The sequence below is a fragment of the Thalia democratica genome, chromosome 4, assembly GCF_965202585.1.
Source record: "Thalia democratica chromosome 4, ktThaDemo2.hap1.1, whole genome shotgun sequence".
NCBI lineage: Eukaryota > Metazoa > Chordata > Thaliacea > Salpida > Salpidae > Thalia > Thalia democratica.
Window position 1 is genome coordinate 74,549,609 of NC_139168.1, and position 19,054 is coordinate 74,568,662.

The window sequence follows — 19,054 nt, forward strand, 5'->3', positions numbered from 1 at the left end:
GAAAGTTTGAAACAATTAATATTTGCCAGTTAAAGCTACGTTTTTAGCTCTTTCATAATTAAACTCGTAATTAATAAACAATGAGACATTGTCTTACAACTTTTAGCGGTGGGTTTTTTAATTAAAACACGAAAAAAGTTAAAAATTTATCACAAAAAGTTGAAAAATTGAATAAAAAAACAGCTCAACTTTAACTCATTACATAAACTTCCTTGACGGCTCTCTACTGCCGCAAGCGGTGAGGAATTCATTTTTTTCTTTTTTTTCTCAAAAATACGTCACGCCTCTCTCGCTTTTCACATCTCTCTCGTTTTCTGGGCTGTGCTTTTCATAGTGGGCTGCTTTTTTATGAAAGTTTGTGAAAAGTTCGTTTTTTTTATTCAAGTTGAACTTTGCCTCGGTAAAAGTTAAAGTTTTTTTTGTGTCGGTTTTTCTAAGACGTTTTCGCCGAAATAAACTTAATGCCATTTAACCAGTCGATTAAACTTTGAATTTTTAACAATTTGGTGTGATTTTGGTTTTGGGTTTATTTTAAATTTATTTTAGACATGAAAGTAAGGATTAGGTGACCTTTTACAAAAAAGCTCTTTGTTGCAGAACAAAGTTTAAATATTTATAAATTACACTTCAGATTAGGGTAGTTTTCTATAAAATTAAGCTGTATGGTTTCGAAGGTACATAAAGTCTCACACATCAATTATTTACCATTTGAATTGTAATTCTTTATAGTTGAAAACCAGCTATGTCGTAATTCGAGTATTAAAATTTCAAACAATAAAAGCTCATTTGCTTTAAAAACTACAATAAACCATGTGATTTTTGCACAGTAATTAACTGTGTTTTATTGTATTGTTATTTAAAACGTTTAATATCCAAAACTTAAACTTACATTTATATCAGAAGTTGTTAAAGTAAGTTTTGTTTCGTTTTAGATTTTAACTGGGTTTTAATTTGTCAGGAAAATATTTCATGTTAACATATTTTTAAACATGGATTAGTTGCAGACTAAATGATACTTTGATCTAATTTTAGTTTTTAAGCCATAGCTAGATATTGATATATAAACTGCGAGCATAAGAGATTGAAATGTGCATTTAATTAAAATAAATTTAAAGTATTGCTACTATAAATCACTCAAAATAAATTTAATAGTTTAAAATATTAAAAAAAATAACTGTTGTAAACTTGAACAAATATTTAGAATTAGTTTAATATTAAAAAATTATTGAGTTATAAAAATTTTTCATTTGTCCATCTAAATTTTTTATGGTAAATTTAGTTTTGGCTCTATTTCAATAATAGGTTAAACTGGATTAAAATATAAGTTTAAATTAAGAGCCCTTAAATTAAAATACAGCTATGATTAAAACTTTCGCTAAGATAGGGTTGTAATACATTTTTCTTATATGTTTTTGATGAAATAATAAATCATTCGATAGTATTTTAAAATATTTTTGGTTATTAAAACTTGATTATTTTGAAGTTTTGTAATCTAAATGTAATTTCGTGCACTAAACTTACATTTATGTCAATGGTATAAAAATATATTTACATTATATTTTTAGACATATTAAAGCAATTCAAACAATATGTCTGGTTTTGGCTTTTAATAATAAACGTCCTTATACTGTAATTTGCTTTATATAAAGCCGGAATAAGATTTATGGTATATAAAATGATTTATCAAAATTGTTAATTAAAATATAGCTTTTAAAATGTAATCAAATAGTTAGGTTTTTTTGATAATCGTTAGAGTTTTACTACAGATAGTTAAGTAAAATAAAGTTTTCAATGAGATGTATAGTTTGTTCAACAGGTTTATTTAATTAATTTTTTATAGACAAACCAAAACACATGATGACAAATGCATCGTCATCATTTTTTTATTAAGAAATGATTGTGATACAGTTTTTCTTTTTTTATTTGTAATTAAAGCACTCAATAAACAGTATTTTAAACATTTTTGTTTATTATAAATCGACTTTTTTATACTTCTTTAATATATGAGTAATTTAATGCACTAAGCTTACACTTATATCAATGGTATAAAAACATATTTATATTATATTATTAGATATATTAAAGCAATTCAAACAATATGTCTGGTTTTGGCTTTTAATAATAGAAGTCCTTTTACTGTATTTGCTTTATATAAAGCCGGAATAAGCTTTATGGTATATAAAATAATTTATCAATTTTGTTAATAAAAATATAGCTTTTAAAATGTAATCAAATAGTTAGGTTTTTTTTTGATAATCGTTAGAATTTTACTAGAGATAGTTAAGTAAAATAAGTTTTAAATGAGATGTATAGTTTGTTCAACAGATTTATTTAATTAATTTTTTATAGATAAACCAAAACACATGATGACAAATACTTCATCTGTATAAGTTTTTTTTTTTTAATTTAAGATGTTAACATAGAATATAATAGTTTTTAATAACAGGTTATTATATATATATTAATTTTTTATAGATAAACCAAAGCACATGATGACAAATACTTCATCTGTATCGAGTTCTCCGAGTGTTAAAGCAATGGACCTCACTAGAACTAAGTTTGTTTTTATTTTTATTAAAGTTTATAAATCAAGGTATCAAAACACTTTAAAAACATATTAGTAAAATACTTCATATTACGTGTAATTTTTTTTTTTTTTATCTTAGTTATGTTTAAGTGTTAAAGTTATAATTAAGATTAAATCTGTAAGATGAAAAACAATAACTAAGTTCTACTTGTTTTTTTTTTGCCATAAACATTATTAAACTTTAAAAAGTCTATTTATTCAACTTAAAGTAATTTTATTTGTTTTGAAACCACCACTGCAAAAGCTGATGTGATTCTAAATAACTTTAAACAAAGTCTCTCTTGAAATTTTAAATTAAGTTTACAACAACTGTTTAAAGGCATTTAAAAAAATTAAAATCCATCAATGTTTTTGTCCAGCAAAATGTAATTAGAAAAATAACTTAGTATTAGCAGTGATTAGTAGATTTTGATTAGTAAAAAGTTAAAACTCGTGCAATTATTTAAGCGTGGCTAGTAAGCAATACTATATTGTGAAAGGAATCTACTTGTAAATCAATTTTATAGTTTATTAATGTTTTATTATGTATAAAGTGACCCTAAAAGTCAGTTTTACGATTAGTTTTTTATAAAGCTGTTTTGTATAAATTCCTTATCTAATGCAGGCACTACTATATCGTGAAAACTTACATATATAGATTAAAGTGAAATATAAAATTTAAAAGTAACTTATTGAATTTGTAAAACTAATTTAAAAATAAATAAGTATATATTCAAATTTTAATATGTGTTCAGCTTTTATATAGTAGGGCATAGTTTGTTCAACTTAGTTTATTTTAAAGTAAAAAAAGCCTAAATTAGAAAGACAGTAAAAAAGATGTCATAAGAAAGAGCTTCAAACTTGAAAAAATTAAATAATAAAATTTTTAAAAAGTTAAACTATTGTTCCAAAAGTGAAGTAAATAAAAACTTTTGAAAGTAATAAAATAAATCTGATGACCTTTCATTTAAAAGGACGAAAATAAATAATTTAGACGCAACTTAAGTTTCAACAAGTAATTATAAAAAAAAAGTATTCATTTGACCCATTTATTTTAGATAATTGGTGTTTTTCAAGTAAACATATTTTGTACACGTTGCTTTTTTGAGTAAAACTTTTCTTTTAAGCAATTATACTTCGTTTTTTTAGTATAAAACAAATACAATTAGGTGCCTTGCTGAATAACAAGTTATTATATACTTTTTCTAAAACAAAAAAAAACCTTTGAATAGCTAATATACACAACTAACATATTTCAAAATTGAAAATAACAATGTTAAATTGAATTTAGCCCTTAAATTTTTTTACTTAAGAAACTAGTTACTTCATAAAATTTTAGAACAAGTTTGATTTCTTGTAAATCGTTTTATTAGCTTAAGTATCGGTAAATATGTCAAATAAGTCTACGGTTTTGACAAGTAATTGCTTGAAATGATCATTTAGTTGACCTGTGTGTTTAGTTAGTTGATTTACATGGGCTTACAAATGTTGGTAGATTGATCTTTTACATAAATTTTGATAATAAAACAAATTTTGTTGAAGTCCTAAAGTTTTTTAGAATGTGAAATTTTATGTTTCAAGTTCACACATTAAACAAACATTTAACAATGAAACACATTTTTGGAAGTAATTTTTTTTTTTGTTTATCTTAAAAAAGTATACATACTAATTTAAAATTCAGCATCTTAAGAATGAAACAAAAATATTGGTTGGCATTTGTATTTATTACAGCGATGGTAAATTTTAAAAACAAACATATGAAATAAACACTAAACAAGTATGCTTTCTTTTATTTTTATAAATTTAACTACGATCATAACTTTGAAAAAAAAGCACAAGTTTCAATATTGTACATGATATTTCGCACGGCCAAAAACTTATATAACCCAATAGTTTGTTTAAAAGTCATATCTTTTTACATCTTAATTAAGACCAAAGCGAAAAATTATATTTATTTCATATTAGTCTTATTTTTGAATTGATAAGCTACCATTTGTATATATCAGTTTATAATTCTCTGTAACCTATCAAATATAAGCGGTCAAATTTGTTTGCTTGAGTAGTTTCTATATTGAAGGCAAAAAAGGACTATTTTACTAAAATTATATCTCCTTTTCAGTTTAGTCTTTAATAGTATATTGACAACTAGTAGGTAATGGATTATTGTGTTTTGAGTTTCAGCTCAACATAGAGTAATACGGACGTTTCTTAAATAAAAAAGAAAAATATTACTAAGTGGAAATAAATAGTAATAAAATTTTTAGCTCCTAATCAACCAACGCCAATGTATCTTTAACAAAAAAAGTTATATCATTATAAAAAATTTAATAATAAATAACTTTTCAGTCCACAATCAAACAACACTGATGTGTCCTCGATAAACGCCTCAATTGACGACATAACTCTACAAGATCCGCTTGATAGCGCTAGTAAGCCGAAAAAAACAAGAAAGAAAAGACAAAAGGAAGAAGAGGTTTTTGAAAATAATTTATTTAAATTGTTAAAGATATTTATTATTCTTTCATCACAATAATAGACCTAATAAACTAAATAATAAAGTCTTTGGTTTTTAAGAGGTTAATTTAAACAATATAACATATTTTAATGCTCACTAATGATTTTCATAAGTAGAATTTTGAGATCACTCAACTAATTTTTGCTATCTATTCAACTACAAAAAATATGATTCCACAGCTAAGTACTTTTTTACCTACCGATTGCTGTGTGTTTAATACGATCACCATAGCATAAACATCATCTTTCAAACTCTGATACAAGTTTTTAACCAAATAAACATTGTTTTGTAAGGATGATTACGAACAGATCAAATTGGAACCGCTAACAAAATAAGTTCAAACACCTAAATGTATAGGATTTTTTAGATTTCAAATTACTGAATATTTGATTACAATCACCTTAGCATAAACATCATCTTTCAAGTGTTAATACAAAAATTTTTACAAATAAAAATAGTTTTGTAAGGATGATTGCGAACAGATCAAATTGGAACCGCTGGTCAACAAGGTGTCCTTCCCTCAACAACCCGGCAAGAGGGACTTGTGGGTCGAGATGTCGAATCCCGACTACATCAAGCAGCTATCGGATTACGCCAACTTGTGTGCTAAGAAGTTCAAGTGGGCCTACAGAAAGAAGGTCGGTATTATTTTTTTAAATCTACATACAGTTTTTTAATACAGCAGTAATAATTTAACAATGTTGAGTTTTAAAGTATGGTTTTGGAAACAAGCTTCAAGTGTTAAAGTTCCAATGTAATTTTATTTTTTTCAAAACAATTTAAATTTCCAATCTAAATACTAAACTTTTACCAACACCTTCATTTTGGCCAAGAAAAAAAAGCCAGTAAATATAAATTTGCTTGTTTATTGTGAGAAATAACGTTATTAACTTTAGTAGTTTTATATCTAAGTTTAAATTCCATTATATATATTTTTTTAGTCAATATAAATTAAATTATTGTTTATAGTTAAAACTTTTTCTTCATTTTCAGGGAAGGAAACCGGGTGCAAAGGCGAATATTGATTTCAAACATAAAGAAGAACCTGATATCAAGGAGGAACCTTATAATATGTTTGTTTTTGTTAATTGTTTTTATTTTAATTATAACTCTGATAAAATTGTAGACTGTTCAAACTGAAAGCAAACGTTATGATAAGTTTGTTTTTGTAACTAAATTTCACGAATTGTAAAACACTATAAAATAAAATAATAGTGCATAAAAATAGTACTTGATGTATTTCAAAACAGTTATGAACAATTAATTATCTTTTATATTATAGTAAAAAAGTTACTTCCACTTTATATATCACAGCTGGAGTTGTTATATTACTTTATATATTTCTTAAATTATTTTTTATTTCAGCAGCAGTGTACCCACCACGCCGGTTGCTCACCTGAAAAAGTGGATGACCACCAGCAACCGGTCGTCGCCCGTCGTCAAGGGCGAACCCTCCACCCCTAGCAACGGGAGCATGAACGGGGAGTCGTCAATACTGAAGTCGTTGATACTCAGCCCCAACAAGAGTTCGTCGGGCGCTCTCAACTCCACTATGACGTCACAACAAGATAGCAGCGATGACGGAGAACTCCAGATCGACCTGAAGGGTTTGTTTTGGTTGTTGAGTGTAAGTTTATTAATTTAAACAGGGTTGCCACTTTACCTAGAGTCCTAGAAAAACTTGGATAAACCTGGAATTTTAACAACTTTCTTGTTTTCAATAATGTAATTTCAATTTGACTCAAAAAATCTATCATATAAATTAAAAAAATTTGTAATCATCAAAAAAATGTTTCATCAAAACACATATTTTAAGTGGCTTTACAGTATCTTTTCAATGTTTTTATACAATTTAACACAGCTTCTTACCTTAAACTTAACTTTAAACTAAAAATAGACCCAAAAATTTGTACTTATAAAAACCTGGAGAAATTTGGAAAACCTAGAAAAATTTTTGAAAAAACCATTGAAAACCCTGATTTAAATGATCTTATAACTCATTTATCAAAGACGGAAAACAGCTGCCTTTAAAATTTTCAAATAGTTTCGTTTTTGTCTTAATCGGAGAAGCTAAATTTAAAGTAATTTAAATTTAATTCAATACTGCAGTAAAAGTACTTTTTTATGGTAAGTCTGGTATATTCATTAAATACTGCACTTTTTAATTTTTGTTTATTTTTCTTTACTTAATGAACCAAAATAAAGTAGACCTGCTATTTACCTTTAAAACGTACTTTTAAATAAAGTATACCATTGCGTTGTCCAAAAGGAGTATGATTATAAACCATTATTTAACCAGTAACCGGAAGTTTTATTTTATACTGATTAAATATAGCATACACTACAGCATACAATACTTGATGTTTTTATTAAATAGGGTACGAAGACGAACCACCCATAGTAAATCAGCAACCGGCAATAGCCCCACTCAAAATAAGATGCGTGCCCAATAATGAGTACCTTGCGCAGAAGGGTAGCAATGGAAAAATATTGAAAAACAGATTCTCCGAGTTAGTAATTTAACTTTGATATATTTTAATATATACATAGATTTAGAGGAAAAATACTTAATAACACAATCTCCGAGTAAGTATTATTTATCACTTGATTAATACTCAAAAGCATAATTTTTGAGTTAGTTTGGTTCATAAAAGTATAATGAAGTTCTATTAAATCAAATATTTGCTTAAAAATCATTGAGTATGTAACTTTAAGTATGGTATTTTTTTATGAAAACATTAATAATTAAAACACCATTTTAAAAAACTATTAAGTAGTAATTAGTTGTAAACTAAAACGTTGTAAGTTTTTGCACTTGCATGTTTTATTTCGGAATTGATATTTAATATTACAGTGTAATATAGTTAATGTATTAATTTGTAATCGTTAGGTTTGGTTTAATAAAATCATTTATGAATTAATTACATGCAAAATAATCAACTCTGGTATATTGAATAGATAAGAAAAGCTACAAGTATAATGTTAATTAATTTTAGGCAATAAGTCAGTATTTGAATATGATTTAAACGGCAAATGTATTTCTTATGTTATAAAAAAGTTAAAGAATTTATTTAAATTAGGCTCAAACTTATAAAAAAAAATAACCTACACAGGCTTAAAAGTTAGGATAAACTATAGTGTTTTTTTCTAGATTAACTTAACAATCTCTTTAAGAAAGTCTAAAAGATTTCATACATTTAAGAAATTTGTTCAAAGGCTATTGCATTTACACACACTTGAAAAAATTATCGCTAAGAAAGTAGAAATGAGTTTACAAACTTCAGTGTTTAAACATAAGTTGCGAAAATTATTGATTTTTAAATCTTCTCTCTTTAAATTTCATATAAGTTGTTGTTGTGGTAATTATAAGAAGAAACGGCTTAATAGAAAATATTTTTAAATTCACTTTAAAAACATTTTTTTTCTTTTTAGCTACAACATAAAATCAAATATATACATACTTCTATGCTTTTGTACTTAATAAAGTTTAAGTCCAGTTGAAAATCAGTTTAAATAAAAATATATTGGATAAGTGAAATTATCTAAATGCTTACAAAATACTTACAAAATGTTTATTTGGTGTAAACATTGTAAGCTTGTTAATTATGTTTTTTTACTAATATTAATACTTTAATAACATTATGTTTTTATTATCTAACTTCTAATAAGAACTGGTTGCAAATAATAATAAAAATGTTCAATATATTACTCACGTCATAAATAAACGTTTGAGTGTATATGTATTGCAGCACTACTGCAATAGTTTTGCAAGTAAAAACAAATACTACTATAACGTTTTCACTACGTATGTAGTATAAAGTGCTCTTTTTATCATGGCTTAAAACAGAACTAACTTTAAAGTCACTTAAGTTTGTAACACTACACAATTGCAAATACAGTTTTTGTACATGGGTGTATTGCTTATCAGATAAAAAGTTCAATTTTTAAAGTAAAGTATTAGAACACATCTAAAACTTTTCAAATTTGCAAGGACTCAAATGTTATGATCGAAAATATTACTTGGCAAAAACAAAAGTTTTTATTAGAGTAAGGCATAGTATTTAAAAAATGATTTGTTTTTATAGTAGTCCAATAACAAATATTTTCAATTTGTTCATCCAATTTATGAAATAACACTTTTATTTCATAAATAACTAAATAAATATGTATTTTTACTTGATGTTGTTGTATATGAGTTTTATGCATCAAGTAAACTAAAACGTTTATTTCAACAGTAAAGGCAAACGTATCGGCCGACCACCAAAGAAATCGTACGAACTCGACACGCCAACCAGTTCCAACAAATCGTCGCCCATGACAACCGGGATCACCCCCATCGGCAAGCTGCAGCAGGGGTGGGACCCCACGAAAGCGATGACCCCCGTAATACTTCCACCCCAACAACAACATGCGAGCACGTCGGCTCCGAGCAAAAGCAGCTTCATCCACTACAAGGGACAGTTTGATGTGAGTTAAAACTGTTTCTATATTTATTTATCTTAAGTTTTGTCTGTAATAGTTATTTTTACTTTTAAAGATGCTTTAATAAACACAGTGTAGATTATGAAATAAATTTAAAAAAAACTCAAGTTATGTGTTAAGTGATAAAAATATATTTTAAAACGCGATACAAGAACGTTTGATTTGTCAAAAATGAAGCGAATTCTACCGCTTGGGTTTTTACACTTTAAAGCGTTTGGTCGGTTTCTCATTCGGTTATCGACTGGCCTGTTATTAGGTTTTATTTATAATAGCTGTGTTTTCAAATATAAGTTGATTTGTTAAAAGTTTTATAGAACTTGTGGTCTTTTTTTAACATTATAAAGGATAACGTTACATACGATTATATAAAATAAAGTATTTGAAAAGGCCAATTATCAAATTAATATAATAACACTATTTTTAATATTTCAAATGTTAGAGTTTCAAACTTTCAACTTGTTTTCAACTAAATTTTAAATAACTTTTAAAAGTGGTTTAACTTAGAATAAAACATATAATCAATTAATAGTTTTTTCAATACGTTTTAAAGCACACAAAGAAGAGCACACCGCAGCCTTCAACCATCGTCCAGGGACCATTCGCCCCGCCCAAGCCGAAGAAGATCAAGCTGGAAGGGTCGTCATCCAAGCACCACGACACGTCCAACATGTACAAGAAGCAGTACGGGAAATCTTACTCGAGCAAGAATAGCAGCAGGAGAAGTAGTTCAGTGCATTCCAGCTCTCACACGCCCTACAGCGGAAGAAAGAATACTTCGATAAACGTGCAGTTGCCGCCCGATTGCAGTTAGTTTGTTGTTTTTTTTTTGATTTGTCATATTACCTGTGATTCCATTTATATCGATTAGACTTCGCTTTAAACTTATATGTTCAATTAAATAAAAACAACCTTAAATGATATTATTTTAAGCATCAACTTTTGAAAAAAAAGTTGTTAAAAGTAAGCAGTATCTTAAATTTACTGCAAGCTTTGTTTAGTAAATTATTTCAAAACTAACAAAATATTAACAATTACAGAGAAAGTGACATGCAACAAATCTCATGGTGAAACAGCTCTTCACAAATCTGCTAAACTCGGATTAGTTGTTAGTTTATGTATTATATTAAAAAAACATGTTATTTTTATGTCGTCATAAAGCCTTGGCCATTTGGAATATCAATAAAAAAAATAAAATAATAAACAGAACAACGTCCGTCACTACCTGCAACACAAGCTGATAGACGTGAACAAACCGGACAACGCGGGGTACACGCCGTTGCACGAGGCTTGCGCGTACGGGAAGTTAGATTGCGTCAGGTGCCTGATTGAATTCGGTGCTGATGTAAACGTATCAACTGAGGATGGTGGAAGGTTATTATTCCTTTTTTTTACTATTGTTTGTGTATAACTATTTATTTTGTTTGAAATAATTAACATACTATGTACAATGTAGGCTAGCTCGAACTTTTTTAGATTTTTTGAAAAACTTTAGAAGAATTTAGCAAGTTTTTACTGTAAAGGGTGGCAATTTTGAGTACTATATAGTTTTTCTATTTGAATAAAATTTATTTAAGCACTGACGAGGTCTTTGACCGAAACTTAGTTTGTAAAATAAAGTCTTGAAAGAATAAACTCATTACATCCTCTAGTAGTTAAGATCTCTTTATTTTTTTCTAAAAACCAAAACATATAATAATTATTGGTAAAAAATAATAAATTAAATAAAATTACCACAGACCGATCCACGACGCGGTACACGCTGACAAGCTGGAAATTGTCAGGTTACTGATAAGTTGCGGTGCGGACCCCAGCATTGCCAAATATTCAGGAATCAGCGTCAGGGAGTTGTACAAGTCTGCTGCCATGAAAAACTTCCTCGATCGTTAGTTTGATTTTATATAGAATTTTTTATATATACTTTTTATAAATATTGTAAGTATTTATTGTACCAAAAAGAGAACAGCTATGAAAAATCCTTGATGTTAAGTTTAAGTGTTATTTTTTAATGTAAATAATTGCATATCTTTGTTTGTCTGATCTTTATAATAAGTCCTGTTGTTAGAATTTTTTCTAGATTGTTATTCGATACAATATTTAATTTTCTGTATATCTTTTAAGAACACTTGTTATTTACTCTAGATATAAACTATTGAATCTTTAACAGAATACCTGAAAAAGTTGGGATTACTGACGTTAGAAGATCTCAATGACACTGAATTGTGGAAAAATAACTTCCCATCTGATGATGATGGTTTGTATATTTTATTTACAAAGCATTAAGTGTAATTTTTTTTAAATGTATTTGTTTTAGGGTATTAAAAAGTAAAGTTTGCTATTTTGTATTGTTAGGGATCCTTATGTGACAAAGCTTGCTCTCAATTGTGAGTTAAGTAGATTTTTTAGTTTTTCTTAAGCATTGTTCAAAGCAAAATTTGTAGTTACTTAAAGCGTTATAAGTCTATTATCTCATAAAAACCTAACAAGTTATTAGGTACTAACAAAATAAAATATAACTTTTAATTTTAAATATAACTTGCATTGGGGCAGGCCAGCTTTTCTAGTCAACAGACCACATATAACATAAAATTATTTTGCTTATTAAAAAAATAAAGTTTGCCCGTTGCCCATAAAAGCCTGTGATTACCCCGTGATAAATCCTAATAAGCTATGGGACGAAATATTTTAAACTTTTTTATTTTGACGTCATATAGTCATGTACACGTGTCATTTAAAATAAAAATAAAAGTCATTCAAGCACTTATTTGTTTATAAATACTATAAAAATGTTTGATTAATTGTAATCGAAACTTTAGCAGCTGCTTAGTTAAAATAAAATTTTGCTTTCTACATTTTAAAAGTGAAATGTACATAGAATAAAAGTATAAAATTAAATTAGCAAAAAATTTAAACAGAAACCCCGCGTACTGAATACGGGTACCATCCCTATGACACGGTTGAAAACATACCTGATTCTAGAGAGGAAGATTTCGAATGCGAGATATTGGTGTTTGACGCTCCGGTATCTCAATCTTCGTATGTGGATCCGGTACATCAATCTCAGTACAAGAAATTAATGTATGTTTGAATTATTATTTTGTTATTTTTAGTTTATTAATGTTTGTTTTTAATATCAGTAAAAAATTAAAGTTTGTTTATTTTATTATTCAGTTCATAGTAGAAATATCAGTAGATAAAATTAATGTTTGTTTTTATTATATAAAGCAAATTAATGTTTGTTTCTTATATATATAAACTTTAATGTTTTCCAGTACCAAAAATAAGTGTTTAATCAGTACAAAAAGTTAATGTTTGTTTTTCAATGTTGATATTGAATTAAAGTTAGTTTCTTATATTATTATTTGTGTCTCAATCATTATATGTAGATTCATAATATTTCGTTTTAAAAATTCCTGTGTTAGAGACTGATAAGCAAGTTGAATTCAGATAAAATGGTATTTTAATAAGAATACATAGTAAACATAACAACAGTTAAATATCAATTTCTCCAAATTGCAGGTCGACGAACTTCTACCCCCTACAGCACGTTTTAGAAGATCAGAATCTGACCAGGGGTGATTTCGTTTTGGAAGAAGGAGTCAAGATACACAGGTTCAAGAAGAAACACATCACCCACCCTGTGGTTAGTATAAATGAAAAATGTATAAATAATAATAAATATATGACTCATCCTGTATTTAGTTAAATTGAAAATCTAATTAGACTTTAAATTAGGTCTAATCTTGAATTATAAATCCTTACCTGTTGACCTCATCTACAACTAAATCCCTTACACACTAGTTGAAAATATTTAAAGACATAGGGGAGTCCAAAGTTTTTTGAACAAAAACTAAAATTTCAAAGCTAAAAGGTACTTTTTATTGAACAAAAAAAAGACTTTTGAGATATAACAAGCTTTATAAAAAAAAATCGCTACAACCGTATGGAATCAAGTATTTCCAAGGATTATTTTCTAGGAACTTTGAAATCATCAGCTCTCTTTTCATTTTTTCAATCTGTAAAACCAAATTTCTAACAGTTTAAATATTTTAAAATATTTCTCATTTCAGTTTCAGAACGATTGTGAGTTGTCGGATGGTGACGAAGTTGTTGAGATGATCCCGGTAAAGAAGTCGTTCATAAGATCGAACAAGCCGAAAGTTTACAAGATTAACACGAGAACAGGGGAAATTGTTGAACCTCAGGGAGAGATGAATGCTTCGAAAGCAAGTGGTTGGTTTATCATACAAATGTATATTTTAATTTATTTGATGTCATAAGTTGTTTAAATCAAACATATTTGTTAAAACCATGACATGTATTGTTTGTTATATGTGAAATTCAATTAGAATTTAAATTTTCTTTAAAATTTTTGAATGTTTTATTAAATTATAAAGTTTAATTGTTGACGAGTGCAGGATTCATCAAAAAAAATATTTTGCATCTTAAATGCAATCAGTAACATTCATTATATAGTTTGCTGTGCTGAACTAACAACTTTTATCTCAACCCAGATACAACAACATCACATCAAGAAGCTCATGGCAACAAGACCCCTAGTCGCCATGACAACATCGCCAAAAAGCTCCTGTCGTCGCAATCATTCCAGGAAAACCACTCAACTGACAACTCTGAAATGGAAATCCCCACGAGTGAGAATAATGCTGCGGTGGTAAACACCAGGGCTGAAAACCACCAAGCAGCTGAAACTCGAGCGGTTGAAAGTTCAGAGGTGAAGATTCCCGCCAAAACAACTGAAGCGGAAAAACCCGCAGAAGTCAGCGAAGCGGAAAGGCACGTGACCATCAACCACTCTGAAAGTCCAAAAGTTGAACTGAAAACAAGCAAGTTGTTCAACGCTCCTAATATGGAAGTGAGAAAAGTAGAGAGCTTCGAAGAGTTGATGTCAAAACAGAACAACATTCAAGTTGGAAATTCAATGGAAGTTGAACAAAACAACAACAACATTTTGGAAGAAAATTCGATTCAAGTTGAGCAAAATAGCAACAATATTGAAGAAGAAAGCTCGATGGAAGTTGATCAGAATTTCGGTGGTAATGTGCAGTTTGATAAATACAATGAGGAAGTATGCGAGAGCGAAGTCGTTGAAACAGAAGTGATTCAGGAAAATATGAACGAATTCATGACCGAGTTAGTTATTTGTTTTTTTGATAATTAATTTTATTCTTTTATATGAGCTAGTTTTGTGCAAAATACAAGCTTTAAGTGAATTACTATTCTCATATTAAAAGTGTATTACTGTTTTGTTTTAGTTTTTTTTTCTAAAATTTAAAAGATACAACTAGCTGTACTAAATAAACATAATAGACAAGTTAAACTATCTACTATAAAAAAAAGTTGCATGATTAAACTAAATTAATTTATTTATGTTATAAAACTTAAATATTTCAGAGAAGAATTAGTCAACACTCTAAGAGGAAATCTTGAATAGAAAGAAGAATTTGATCAACTATTGGAAGATATTCCTGGAAATTAGTAAAATTTTTACAGGAATTTACAGAAAAAATTCAAAGTGCAGTTTTATTTAGATTTATTTAAGAATTTCCATTCTGAATATAACTAAACAAAATATTCTGTTTTGCAGTAATACCTACCTGTTTCAAATAATTTTTATTATAAGTCGTTATTGAAATTTTAAGTAATTATTTTTTAAATAGATGTTATTGAAAAGATTAGAGTTGTTTTTTCGATCAAGTGAAAACTAATGTTTTTTTTTGTTTTAATTCCTAGATATTAAATTTTTAAAAAATAAATTCCAATTTTCTAATATCTAAAACTATTACTCTGAAATTGACCAAAATTCTTCTTAAGATTTTAAGGTAAATTATGATTACCGAACTTTAATAATTAGTTTAATGAAAAGTTAGAAATAAACTTCAATACGTCGAAATTTTCGAAATGAGTTGAAAAAAAAAGTCCTAAAATGCATTTACTAAATAAAAATAGATTAAATTAGAAATTCAAAAACATTTTAAATGCAGTTTTAAAACTTAGTTGAACTGTACTAAGTTTTTTGTTGTTGTAGAAGACATGTCAATACTAAATTTTTTCAATGTTTAAGAACAGAAATTACTTCAAAATATTTATTTTTCATAAGTAAGTCATTGTTTAGCCAAATACTATCTAAGTTCGTCCATTTAAAGTATTAATTGAAATAGTTTTTTATTCCAATTGTTGGAAGAGTTTGTTTGGAAGCGATTTACTAGCATTGCTTAAATATTTACAAAATTATTTAAACTTTTTATATGTATTTTTTATAAGAAATTGTAAAGTTTATTCCAAGGTAGTTTTTAATACTTCTACAAAAACTTAAAACTCAAATATTATAAAAAAAATTATAATGATCTACTTTGATTGTAAATTATAACAGACTTTGTATTGAAATTTTATTTAAAAGCTTTTTTATTCAAGACATTCTTAATTCATACAAAGTACATTATTTTTCCTGACTTTTTTGTTAGCCTTTTCTACGTTTTAAAGCTTGCTTTTTCAAAAGCTTTAATAGGAAATTTTTGTGTTTAAATAAATTGTATTTTGTTCGTTTTCATTCTTTTTGTTCCTATTAAACGTTTAGGAAAGTATAGATTGGTTGTTTTATTCTATGTTAGCAAATATAATACGCTCAATTTCTTAACTTAAATAACTACAAGTGTATGATTGATTTAAATTATGTTTTTGTAAAACCATTTTTATTACTTTTTGATTATATATAAACGTAAATTACTATACTGAAATATATTTGTTAAAGCTCTAATTTACCTATGAAATAATAAGTATGAAATATTGTAAATGTATACTATTTTTATTAAATGGAATTTACTTGACCGACTAGTAAGTGATTTTCTACAACTGAAACAGATTTCTTACAACTCTGCCTGGAAAAACTACATTTAGTCGTCAGTTCCTCGCTAATCCGGCTTCAGTTGACAATCAGATTTAGTTAAATCAGCTTTAGTCATTATTTTCATTTTAAAATCCCGTAATTAAAACAAAGTTCTAGTTACAAATTAATATATCTCCAATTTCAACAACTTAGTAGCAAACTAATTGCAAAACACACTAAAAAATTAATTATATTTTATGTGAGTTTTTGTATATACACATTGCATAATAGAGTGTTAAAAAAAACGATATTTTTTTTCTGGCCATAATTACAAAAAAGCTTGCCCAACATGGCCGGATTAGCGAGGATTTTTTTTGTGAAAACCAGATGTCCGTTTCATATGTCGTTGACCGCACTGTAGGAAAAAGGTCTTCCGTAGTTGATTAAAATTGTTGTATTAATTAAAATTAAATAAGTTAAATCCCTAATGTGATAAAATATGCAATAATAAAGCACCAGTAACTTATACATAAATATTTTAGTACAAAAGCTTATTTTTACAGTTTTAGAAACTTAAGTTGTTTAAACTAAATACTTGAAAGGTTATGACAAGTCCCTATTTAGATAGACAAGTTTTTTAATTTTGAAAACTTTCTTTTAACACTGTAAAAATTTCACAAATGCTACTCAGTCAGTAAAAATATCTTTATATTCATAAATCACAAACAGTTTAAAATCATCTATATTTACTTACTAGTATATTAGGTTTAAAGAAATTCTGATTATCATATGCTTCAACTAAAAGTAAATAAAAAGCTGCACTACAAATTTTTTCATACTTGCTACGTAACTCCTTTAAGGTCAATATTTGAGCACTTGTGGAAACTTTCATTGTAGATTTTAACCGATAATAAATGTCAAAGAACAGGGTTGCAATAAAATTAAACGTAGAATTTTACAATTAACAAAAAAGGGAAATTTGGGAAAACTTGGAATTTTAAACTACTTTACATTCAAAGTATCAAAATTTCGATTAAATGCAAAAAATCTATCAAAAAGATAATTCTTTTTTGTTTTATTAAAAACTTAGTTATCAAAAAACATATTTTAAGTATTTTTTCAATGTTTTTATAGTATTTGATACATCTTTTAGCTTAATTTTGATTTTATAGTAAAATAAGATCAAAAACCTGGAAGAAATGTTCAAAAAAAAACTACCGACAACCCTGAAAGGCCAAAAAATCAAAAAAATTTAGTTCCATATAAAACTTGCCACTTTTTTTTTAATTCAATCCGTCCACTCAAATTGTGTAGAAATTATTACCAACTTTGGTTGCTTTGTGACCACAGTATTTTATGTCGAAAGTTTGTCATAAGGAATTGATTTTAAATTATTTAAAAACCGTATTAGACAATACAAATAATAATTTCAAAGCCTTCTAATACCTGCTTAGGTACAAATTAGACAACTTTTTAGTTATTAACCTGCTTACTTAAACATATTTTTTCCTATAAGAATTTAATTTTACGAGATGTTTCAATGAGACAATCTAAGTAAACGAAGCAATATTTTGAATTACCTAATCATAAGTTTACTTAAGTCATACATTGTAGATTGGTTTACATTGTAAATACTACAAAGCTATAATACTTAAAAAACATTTGATACTTACCTTATTTAATTTTTGTGCATCTGAGGCCACAGTAAAACTATTTGTTAACTAATTTTAAGCACGAGAAAAATTTACTGCCAATAATAGCTTTAGAACATTAATATTAAACTGTGATTAACTTTTAGTCAACATTTTCGTAATTTACTAAAAGTTCAAGAAATACTAAACCTTTATAACTAAAAATTATTTTTTTCTTTGAATTTCCCCTTTACGATCTTTAAAAACTTTTATTCAAGGGATATTGTTGGAAAATGTGAAATATTCTAAACTTAAACAACTAATTTACCCAAAAATTTTAAACAAAACTTGTCTAATAATGCTAAAACACACTTGACATTAAATATATTTTAATCTTAAAATCTTGCTCTAGTATAATGGCATAGGGAGGGTGCTTTTTACATATTCTAAAAACTCAAAACAACTTTTTTGAAGGAAAACTGTTAACTTCTAATCAGAAAAAACAAAATTGTTAAAAAAAATTATACTAATTAAACTTCTTCACAAGTTTATTACTTGTTCTTTTATATTTATTTTGCTTATAGAAATATTTTATTTCTAAATTTTTTCGAAAGTTTTTGTGAATGCAAGGCATTTCATTGATTTTATCAATTTCTAACCTTTTCATTAAAATTCAATTAAAAATAATGGCAATCTTTAAAAATTAGTTTAATTACAAACTACAGTGGGTTGAACTGTTATAACATACTAAAAGGCTATTCGTATATATATCTACGACAGTAGTTTTATGCATAACAAACTCAACCTAAGTTAAATAATTGAAAAGCACAAACTACTCTTCACAATGTTTTATCTATAATTATTGACATAATTCAAAATTGTTTTAACAAACTCTCGACCTAACAGCAACAACATTGATGCAAGAAATTATTATTAAGTTTTGCTCAAAATTCTAAACAAAACAAGTACATACTTTAACAGATAGTTAAAAACTGAGTTTATTGCATTAAGCAACGTAA

The 19,054-nt window shown here is 26.9% G+C and overlaps 1 protein-coding gene across 3 annotated transcripts in view; it reads left to right on the plus strand.

The window, feature by feature from the left end:
• Nucleotides 1-15,942, plus strand: part of LOC145834129 (uncharacterized) — a 29,600-nt gene extending 13,658 nt beyond the window's left edge. For 2 of the 3 annotated variants that reach the window (XM_082941485.1, XM_082941486.1), the window contains exons 5-21: nucleotides 2,476-2,557; nucleotides 4,913-5,039; nucleotides 5,564-5,719; nucleotides 6,075-6,154; nucleotides 6,447-6,688; nucleotides 7,459-7,591; nucleotides 9,317-9,548; nucleotides 10,114-10,369; nucleotides 10,601-10,668; nucleotides 10,768-10,934; nucleotides 11,300-11,445; nucleotides 11,728-11,814; nucleotides 12,476-12,638; nucleotides 13,080-13,203; nucleotides 13,631-13,793; nucleotides 14,075-14,711; nucleotides 14,973-15,942. In XM_082941485.1, coding sequence (XP_082797611.1) covers nucleotides 2,476-2,557; nucleotides 4,913-5,039; nucleotides 5,564-5,719; nucleotides 6,075-6,154; nucleotides 6,447-6,688; nucleotides 7,459-7,591; nucleotides 9,317-9,548; nucleotides 10,114-10,369; nucleotides 10,601-10,668; nucleotides 10,768-10,934; nucleotides 11,300-11,445; nucleotides 11,728-11,814; nucleotides 12,476-12,638; nucleotides 13,080-13,203; nucleotides 13,631-13,793; nucleotides 14,075-14,711; nucleotides 14,973-15,012 — 2,903 coding nt within the window. In that variant the 3' untranslated portion in view covers nucleotides 15,013-15,942. The remainder of the gene's footprint in view (nucleotides 1-2,475; nucleotides 2,558-4,912; nucleotides 5,040-5,563; nucleotides 5,720-6,074; nucleotides 6,155-6,446; nucleotides 6,689-7,458; nucleotides 7,592-9,316; nucleotides 9,549-10,113; nucleotides 10,370-10,600; nucleotides 10,669-10,767; nucleotides 10,935-11,299; nucleotides 11,446-11,727; nucleotides 11,815-12,475; nucleotides 12,639-13,079; nucleotides 13,204-13,630; nucleotides 13,794-14,074; nucleotides 14,712-14,972) is intronic. The other variant, XM_082941487.1, reaches the window with a different exon arrangement.
• Nucleotides 15,943-19,054: the final 3,112 nt, after the last annotated feature.